We start from the raw sequence: 10,433 nt of genomic DNA, 5'->3' as shown, positions 1-10,433 counted from the left end.
CTTAAATTTGCTCTGATTAGGACATGTACTCCAGAATAAGTATAATCAGGAAGTCAGAGATGAGTTCTGTGATTGGTCATCCTTGGCCACATGAACCTTTTTATGTGCTATTAGCTCATCCAAGCCACACAGAATATGGCACAGAGATAATTTCTCATAGAAAATAAGTTCTGTTCCTGGAAAGTGAGGGGTAGGCCAGACTACAAAGAATTGATCCAAATTTGAATATGGACAAGAATGACAACTGAGTTGAAATTTTCTTCACTTTGATTTATATGCAGAACTAGGATAAAAAAATCTCAAAGGATGAAAGGAGCTCCCTCACGCCTCTGGAGTTCCTTGCAGAGGCATGCCTGAAGTTTTTATATAATGCTACATGTGTGGCAAGCTGCCAGTCAGAGTGACTGTGAGTTTCAGGTCCATTGCCAAAATTATATTGTTATCCTGGTACAGGAGACACGTCAGCACTCTTCGGTCTACCTACTACTATGTAAGGGAATTCTTGCTGCCCTAGGTTGACTTCTAGGGCTTGTGTCCTTGGTCTAAAGGTGGACTGGATGCTGGGCCTTAAATGTATCTCATTTAATATACTTAAAGAGAAAAGTCACAGAAGCAAAAGAGAAAACCAACTATAAATAGATAAAGAACAACAACATGCACTAGTAATGAAATAAATGTAAACTAATGAAACATCGCAGGTATTCTTTACCTACCAGATTAGCAATGGTTTTACAATTTATACTATTCTAATTGGAAGGGGGCATGAAGAAATGCGCACTTTAATATACTGTTCAATATATTTTAAGTTGGTAATATTTCTACGAGGCAATCTGGCATCAAAAACGCAGTTTTTTCTTAAAATATTTATTTCACTATTCTTTACTCTTGGAAAAAGTTATAGAAACATATACATATGTGGACATATAGAATACATGTATTATTTCAACAATCTAGTAATTGATAGGAAAATTACATGATTGATCTACATTATATTTCCATGGCAGAGACGCTATTATTGTCTTAATTTTGAATCTCAGTATTTCAATTTTTTGATGTTGTTGTTGGCAGAACCAGCTGAAGCTTTATTCTGAAAAAGACACTTGGATTGGCTTTTAGTTGGGGGCGTGGGCAACAGAGGGAGCCCCAGGCAGTTGACTCCCCCAGGGGTGGGCTAAGGACGGGACTGAGCCTCAGGTCTTTGGTTCCAACACTCCCCTGCATAACTCCTTGCAGGAGCAAGTGAGCGGGGAGGCTGGAAGGGATCGCGGGAGCCTTTCACTTAGGCAGGATGTCAGAGGACTCCGACACCAGCTTCCCATCACGGGTCTCAATCTTCTTCACAACCACAGCCTTGGAACTGCTACGGCTGAAGGAGCCAGAGCCCCCTCCAGAGCCCAAGCTGGACTGGTAGGAGCTCAGGCCGTAGTTGAGGCCAGGGGTCCCGTAGGCTGAGGTCAGCCCACCTGAGTACCCGCTGGTGGTCTTGGTGTGGATGCTCATGTTGTGCATCCCAGACTCCAGCCGGCTCTCCTCGCCCTCCAGCAGCTTGCGGTAGGTGGCGATCTCCGCGTCCAGGGCCAGCTTGACGTTCATGAGCTCCTGGTATTCGCGCAGCTGCCGTGCCATGTCCTGCGTGGCCGTTCTCAGAGCAACCACCAGCTCAGCCAGCTTGGCCTGAGCATCCTTGACGGCCAGCTCCCCACGCTGCTCGGCATCAGCAATGGCGGCCTCCAGGGAAGCCCTCTGGCCTTTGAGGCCCTCGATCTCAGCCTGGAGTCGGTTGATGTTCCGGTTCATCTCGGAAATCTTTGTGCGACGGAGGTCATCCCTGTGCTTCCCAGACAAGGTCTGCAGCTCCTTGTACTTGATCTGGTACATGGTCTCAGCCTCAGCCTGGCTGTGGTTGGCGATCTCCTCATACTGGGCCTTGACCTCGGTGATGATGCCATCCAGGTCCAGAGGGCGGCTGTTGTCCATGGACAGGACCACGGAGGTGTCAGAAATCTGCGACTGCATCTCGTGGATCTCCTCTTCATACAGTTGCCTGTAGAAGTTGATCTCGTCAGTCAGCCCTTCCAGGCGGGACTCCAGCTCTCTACCTTGTTCATGTAAGCTTCATCCACATCCTTCTTTTTTTTTTTTTTCTTTTTCGGTATGCGGGGCTCTCACTGCTGTGGCCTCTCCCGTTGCGGAGCACAGGCTCTGGACGCGCAGGCCCAGCGGCCATGGCTCACGGGCCCAGCCGCTCCACGGCATATGGGATCTTCCCGGACCGGGGCACGAACCCGTGTCCCGTGCATCAGCAGGCGGACTCTCAACCACTGCGCCACCAGGGAAGCCCTTCATCCACATCCTTCTTGATGATGACAAATTCATTCTCCATGTCTGTGCGCTTTTGGATCTCTTCCTCATACTTGGTCTTCAAGTCCTCCACCAGCCCTTGCATGTTGCCAGCTTCAGCTTCAGCTTCTCCTGGGCCATGGTTTCCAGCTGCCGCCAGAGGTTGTTGATGTAGCTCTCAAACATGTTGTCTGTGTTGCTCCGGGCTGTCTTCTGCTGCTGCAGGAGGTTCCATTTGGTCTCCAAGATCTTGTTCTGCTGCTCCAGGTGCCGTACCTTGTCCATGAAGGAGGCAAACTTGTTGTTCAGGATCTTGATCTGCTCCTTCTCCTGGGTATGCACGGCCTGGATGTCGGGGTCCACCTCCAGCTTGAGGGGGCTCAGCAGGCTCTGGTTCACCATGACAGCTGTGATGTCCCCCAGACCTGGGGCCCCACTGTAACCTGCGGCCAGACTCATGCTGCTGCCCAGGCCGCCCCGGAAGCTGCTGCTGCTGCCCACCTGGGAGAAGGCCGAGGAGGCGCCCGACCCACTGGTGTACGAGCGGCTGTTGAAGGACCGGGGGCTGGAGGTGGACACCTTGTAGGACTTCTGGGTCACCCTGATGGACGTGATGGAGGCTGGAGAGGAGGCAAGGAGGCTGAAGCACACAGAGATTCGAGGAGTTGCAAAGCTGCTCCTCAGTATTTCAAATTTTGATCATGGGTATTTAAGAGTTCATTTTGGAAAATGAGTTTTTATCCCTAATTATATGTAGATTTTTCCAAAAACATTTTCTAAAAGGGTCTTAATTTTTTTAAACTTAAAAATATGCACATCATTAGTTGATTACCCTCAATGTACTTTGAGAAAGGCTACATTGTCAAAATTTTAAAGGTATATACTAAAAGAAGTGTATTGTTAGTGGACTTCTACATTCTGAAAAAGAGAGTGTGTGGGTAATATAATATCTTCTTGTTTATAAATTTATGAAGTGATATTGAAAATATAATTCATGTTCTGGCCTACAAAATACTGAAATCATATATATTTTAATGAAGCAAATATATTATGTAATGTAGCCCATATATATTATTTGGTCCCTGCATAGTAAGCCCAAATCACCAATATTTTTTTTCAATACATTAACAGGCAAATATAAATTACACTAATATCTATTATGGAAACACTAACTCATAAACCCATTAAATTATGTAAATACTATCTTAACAGTTCATTTTGCATTACAAAATCGACGATTAAATACAGATGACAGTTTAATCACAGGGTACTCAATTAACTGAGACAGAAAAGTGAAAAAATTAACATAGTCACAAAGCACTCTTTTAGCAGATACTTAAAATGGAAAATTTATAAATTTGATATGAACAATTTTCTTTAAAACTAAAGTGAAATCTACATTATTTTATATCAAGTGAAGTTGCCTTTCATTCATTTTTCCATTAAAAAGAGTGAGTCTAAGAATCCTGTGACATATTTTAACTTTTTCTGGAAACATTAAAAAAAAATTCCTTTGTTTCTAGGAGGCCGAGGTATCTTCATAGCAATTTTAGTCTAAAGTGAAATAAATTACTAAACAAAATTAATTTCTCCAATCCATGTTTTGGACATCAGGTTATCATTAACTTGGAACAAAAGTAGTTTTAAGAATTTTCTTTTTCCTCTGCACAATTCCTGAAATGACAGTTTTCAGATTTAGGTGTGATTGTAGGGCATGTTGTTACTTTTTGAACAGCCAGGAGGAAGTAGATTGAGTTGTTTGCCTTGACGTTGCTTCTAAGTGGCAATCTGGCTGAATGGTTACCGTGAATATTTACAAATACTAACACCCATACAGAGCAAACTTGATGCTCCAAACATTGCTCTCCATGATCAAAAGACCACATTCTACTTATTGTTCATTATATTCTTACTCAGCTATGTTGTTATTTCACAGCGCCAGTTGAAACTCTTTCCTCACTAGATAAATGATTTCTTTCTCAAAAAAAAAAATTGTTTTTGGAAGCCACTGGAATTAGCATAAAATCTAGTTTTGAATGAAAAACTAGAATGACATCTAACTTTAAATTTTAGTTCAGGTCAGCAAAAAATTTTGAGACATCTGCTTTATACAAAAAATTATCTGCACTTATGAAGATTCAAAATAATTAGTGTCCTTGGCTTCAAGATCTAGAACAGTGGTTCTCCACCACTCTTATTGTAATAGGGAAGAACACATCTGACTCCATGCTGGATCTGTTTCTTTTACTTTAACCTTTGTGTCCTATTGCCTATGCTTAGCCATGCTGGCTCTGCACCTTTTGTAGGAGAATGTTGCCTACAGCCTGAAATATATAGGATAGCCTATTCTCGAGGCTCTGACCTTTAAAGGTATAACACTCTTTCATTCACATAGAGATAAAAAGTTGCAGAACAGAGAATAACATTTGTCCTGCTGGAGGTTTACAGAAACATCATGACCTGACCTACGCGGACACATGCAAGAACAAAGGATTCTGACACCAAGAAGTTCGCCACAAGCAACCACATCCCCTCCACTTTTAGTATAAAAGAAGCCTGAATTCTAACTCGGGTAAGGTGGTTCCCTAGGATATGAGTTTGCCTTCTTCTGGGTCTGCTGAATTTCAGAATAAAGTTGTTATTCCTTGCCCCCAAAACGCATCTCCCAATGTACTGGCCTGTGGTGAGGAGAGAATAAGTTTGGACTAGGTAACATTATCACTTCAATGCTCCTTCCAAATGTGACAGACACCCCTGCTTCTCAATGCAGCCATGCCCTTGTGGGACGGGCATCTCAGAATTGCCAGAATTACTGGAGGAATGAAGTAGAGCATAGCTGATTTTCCACCAATTTTCCCATTTGAAAGAGGCACAAATCCTCTAGCAACTGTAACATTTATTGAAAATTTATCATTCTCTGGTATTTTGTTAAGTACTTTAAAAAGATTGTGCCTTTTAATAAGCACAACACACATAAAACAATCTCTGAACTTAGGTACTAAGTTCAGTACCTAATATGAAATCAGTTTTCTCAGGAAACTGAGTCTTAACAAAGTTAATAGATGATTCCTGTCACATTTCCCAAGATTTTGCTCAGTCCTCACTAGATTTACCCTCATATAGACAATCCTTCTATCATTTCAGGATAGTCATAAGCCCCAGAGAATCGGAAAGTAGATCCTGGACCCCTAAGTGGATGGAAAGGAAAGCCTATCACCAACTTCCCCACTCAGGTATTGCTAGAGAAATCTGTTCAGTATTTCTCCCTGAATGAAGACAATGGAAAGGCACTCCTATATTGAATTCCAATAGTAATGGATCTGTGTAAAGGGAGGTGTAGTTCTATCCTATAATTCTATATTCTACCTTATATAGTTTGAATGATGACCAATTGATACTTGGTCACCAACTGATATAAAAACAAAGATACTTTAGCATACTAAGCGAAGTAAGTCAGAAAGACAAAGACACATACCATATGATATCACTTATGTGTGGAATCTAAAATATGACACAAATGAACTTATTTACAAAACAGACTCACAGACATATTAGAAAACAAACTATAGGGGGTGAGGGATAAATGAGGAGTTTGGGATTAGCAAATAAAAGCTACTATATATAAAATAGATAAACAACAAGGTCCTACTGTGTAACTATACTCAATATCCTGTAACAAACCATAATGGAAAAGAATATGAGAAAGAATATGTATATATATGTATAACCAAATCACTTTGCTGTACACCAGACTAACACAACATTGTCAATCAACTAGACATCAATTTTTTAAAAAAGATACTTTAAATAATTATAGAAACATAGTTTTTTGTTATTATCACTCATTTGGCACCTCTAATGCATTGGCTTATTTTGCTAGTTTTGCTCCAACTAAACTGAAAAGTCCCAGAACGTTAGCTGTTTTGTGAATTGTGCTGCATTGTAGCTCTTTGCTTTTGCATTGCAGCTCTAGGCGTTTAGCATAGTGCCTTATATTATAGGTTCACAGCTTTCATCTGCTGACTTATCATAGGAAACTTTAAATGTGTTTGGTGGCAAAATATCTTGAAAACTAAATAAATAAGAGGAAATGTGAAGGAAAACTTTGACTTCAACTGTCACTGTTATGAATACTGAGTCATATACAAAAATGTTCAAGGCAAGTGTCTGACATTGCCAAGGAAATAAATATAGTGTGAGCATAAAGTAATTGCTGGTTTCTAAAGAATGACACCTTATTATAAAATTCAGTTCTAAGTTAGAAAGTGAGCTTGTGTTGAATTTCTTTCTTGATGAGGTCCAAGAGACATCACTTGCTGGCAGAGCAGGGGTTTATAAATAATTTGATCTCATCTCATTGCATAGTGTGGGCCCAGCTGCTCCACGGCATGTGGGATCTTCCCAGACTGGGGCACAAAGCCGTGTCCCCTGCATTGGCAGGCGGACGCTCAACCACTGCGCCACCAGGGAAGCCCCTAGAAGTTAATTTTTATAGTGTAATTCAAAGCATTTAATAATTTAATCAGAAGTCAATTTTCAATTTTCAGTAAGACAAAAATAGACAAGGGTTTATAATTCTAAGCCCAACATCTTCTATAAAATTAATGATGTTATTTGGTTTTTGAATACAGTTTAGACTACCAGTTTAGCTTTGTACTAACAATCTACATCAAAGACTCATTCTAGTTGTGTCTGGGGAGAAGGATGAAATAACTACTATTTTTCCCTTTCAGAGTGATGGCTTCTCAGACTGTTTGAAATATGACTATTAAAACTACCATGAAGAAAGTGTAAGAACATAATAAAATATAATACAGAAGCTTTGTGCTAAATAGGTTATTAGGTGAGAAGTCCAACAATAATGAGTAAGAGCTTATAAAAATATGTTAGGAAAATATATGATTGAAGAAATTCCCTAAGTATGTTCTTCAACAAATCTGCTTTTGTCAGTGAATTGGCTGAACAAACTGGCCAGCATGAATAACGTATCTGTTGGTACTTTTTCATTTATTATGTTTATTATTTATGTAAGACATTAATATGTGCTATGAATTATGCCAGGGAAGGGCAGTATGAAGGTAAATTGACTTTTTTTTCAGGAGATACCCACAATTAAAGACAGACACAGCAAACATTTATAATAAAATAAAAGTGATATGTGGGACCTCCCTGGTGGCACAGCGGTTAAGACTCTGCACTCCCAATGCAGGGGGCTCGGGTTCGATCCCTGGTCCAGGAATTAGAACCTGCATGCATGCCGCAACTAAAAGTTCACATGCTGCAACTAAGAATTCACATGCCACAACTAAGGAGCCCGCAAGCTGCAAATAAGGAGCCCGCCTGCCACAAGACCTGACACAACCAAATAAATAAATATTTTAAGATTAAAACAATGGCAATGAAATAAACTATAAAGCGCAAAAAATAAAAAAAAGTGCTATGTAGCATGCACTGAGGAATGGAAGGAATAGCAGAAAAAACAACTACCCCCCCAAACCCCAGCCCTGCTGAGATGACTGAAAAATCTTCATTTACGAGAAGCCTTGAGAAATGAATAGAAAATTTCCAGAGAAATGAAATTAGGGAGTGATTCAAGGACTGTAGAAAAAATTGAGGTATATGAGTCAATAAGAGGCAGTTTGAATCCTTACAGTCTATGTAACTAATTTGAAGGTGATGCCATAGTCAGTGAAAATTTATAGAATGTTTACAAACAAATACAATCATACCTATAATATTACCCTGTGATTTGTGCTGATAATGTTTTAGAATGAAGAGATTATGTAGATTGAACAGAAATAGTAGCGATGGAGGAAATGGATCAATGATATATTTCATAGAATGCTAGCTACTGTAACCCATATAGTCAATGATGCTTTGTTTCTCATGGCTTCCTCTTGTGACTTCCCTCTAAGGAGGGATTTGGAGGTGCTTCCATCTTGTACTACCTTTTTTTTTTTTTCTTTTTTCATCTTGTACTACCTTTATCTTGAACACATTACCACAGATCACAGCCGAAAGACAAAAGAGAACTACATGACACTCTCAGAAGAAATATTAACAGGTAGGTGTTCATCATTTTCTCCCACTTTCCATTAAACAGAACTGTTCATGCGAAAGTTAATTGCAAAGGAGGCTTGCAGGTATAATCTTCCTATTTGCCAAGGAAGAAGAAACAGGTTTGATGAATATCTAACCATTTTCTAACACAGTCTAGTCTTTTGATCATTAAGTAACAAATTTACTTGTTTCTTTTCATATACAATCCTCCTCACAGGGGAAAAATCAAATTCTTTCCAGTGACTGCATTGAACTCAAAGTGCTGTACCTTTTGGTGAGGTGTAGTCCTCTCCAATAGTCCATAGATGGCTTCTTTTGTATTAGAACCTGTGAACCAAATAAATAAGTTTTTTAGCTACCTTCTCTCTCTCTCTCTCTCTAACACACACACACTCTACCCAATGCTGGAACATAGAATGTAACTTAGTCAGAAAGAGAAAGAATAAAAGACAGTGGACTTGCCCATTACAGTTCTGAAATCTCACTGAGAAGACTTTGTGAAGGTCACCCACCTTGAGCATGTTGCGGGGGAAGTACCTGGATTAAGATCCAATTCGTCTCTCTAGGAGGAATTATTACATCTATTTTCTCCATGGCCCCTTGGTCCACCCATTTGGAGACCCCTCTTAATCCATTACTCTCCATGGCTGCATTGGAAATGAGTGTTAGAGAGAATACCTTTGGGGCTCTACAGCCTTCAAAGTTTGCTTCATGCTGATGGAAAATTGGGGGTTCAAGGTTTTATTATTATTACTCATTTGTTTAAACCTGAAACAGTCAAAGGCTTCTTTAGTTCAAATTTGTGATTTTTGGCAATAAAATTCTCTCAAACCAGTAGACCGCTGATTTGTTTTATTCTAATTTTACATGTACCAGTAATCACATATCCAAAGTTCATTTCCAGATGTAGTTCTCAAATATCTTTATTTTATTGCTTTTTACCAACTTGTTTCTCCCTTCATTTAGTTGGGACCACCTATCTAGAGTGGGAAGACTGTACATACACTTCATTGATTTTACCCTTGATTTATATTATTCACGTGACACATTTCACTGGATCTTTGTTGTTCAGTCCTTTAAAAATACCATCACCAACTGCTCAGTGTCTATAAGCAGCTACCTTTTCCAACTTTACAAGGCACAGAATTTCAGGACTCTGTATTCTCTTTCATTTCTGCTTGCAAAATGCCCAATTTACTCCTGAGTTTCTCTCTTTAATGGTAATACCTTGTTGAAAGTAGTCAATGATGTCCAAAATAAAGTAATTCTGTGATTTTTTTTCCCCACAACCACATCCCCTAAAGCTTCTGACTGACTAGGCAAATAGCCTCGTCTGCCTTTCAAGTCACTGCACACAACAGTTTTAGCAAATGTTTGCCTCTACGTAACAGGGATCATCATCTTTCTAAATTTCAAGGTCATTTTTCTTGCTATCACCTGATCTCTAAATCTTTAACAAATATTTTAGGAACCCTCATACGATGCCAACTTATGAATTAGGATAGACTAAGTTGTGCCACGGTTAAAAATAAAGCATGAAATCTTAGGAGCTTAGTAACAGCGAAAGTTTATGTCTCCCTTCTGTCACAGTCTGATGTGTATTGGGATTGATTTTCTTTGGCAGTTTGCAGCTCTAAGTGTATGAAGTTATTCTGTGTGTTCAGGAAGAATCTGATGAGCATCTAGCCAGTATATGCAACATAGTTCCTACTGTTTTTGGTTTTTAGTGTGGAAAACACTTATTAAGGATTATTTAGTTAATTTAAAAGACCGGCCCCCTTTACCCCTCACACATTGTCATTAAAATAATGTCATTCTCCTTCCATACTCAAGGTTTGTCCAAATTTAAAAAAAAAAATGCCATGAACCTATGGTCCACCTCTAGCTAGGACCTCCTTCACATCTCCTTTACTTTCTGTACAGCCAAGTTTCTGGAAAGAGTAGTCCACATCAGCGGTTCTCAAACTTTAATGTGCAAACAGATCAACTGAGGAGCATGGTAAAATGCAGATTCTGATTCAGTAAGACTGGGG

General features: G+C 39.8%; 1 protein-coding gene across 1 annotated transcript; it reads right to left on the bottom strand.

Annotated features, from left to right (window-relative positions):
- Positions 1–1,263: 1,263 nt before the first annotated feature.
- Positions 1,264–9,113, bottom strand: LOC112395324 (keratin, type II cytoskeletal 8-like). Its single transcript, XM_024738442.1, is given in 5 exon segments — positions 1,264–2,094; positions 2,097–2,126; positions 2,351–2,454; positions 2,457–2,980; positions 9,079–9,113. Coding segments are annotated over 5 exon segments (1,512 nt in total). The 3' UTR covers positions 1,264–1,275.
- Positions 9,114–10,433: the final 1,320 nt, after the last annotated feature.

This window comes from Neophocaena asiaeorientalis, unplaced genomic scaffold, assembly GCF_003031525.2.
Source record: "Neophocaena asiaeorientalis asiaeorientalis breed wild unplaced genomic scaffold, Neophocaena_asiaeorientalis_V1.1 scaffold89, whole genome shotgun sequence".
NCBI classification, from domain to species: domain Eukaryota; kingdom Metazoa; phylum Chordata; class Mammalia; order Artiodactyla; family Phocoenidae; genus Neophocaena; species Neophocaena asiaeorientalis.
The sequence above is the reverse complement of the archived record's forward strand: the minus strand, read 5'-3'. Positions and strand labels throughout refer to the sequence as shown.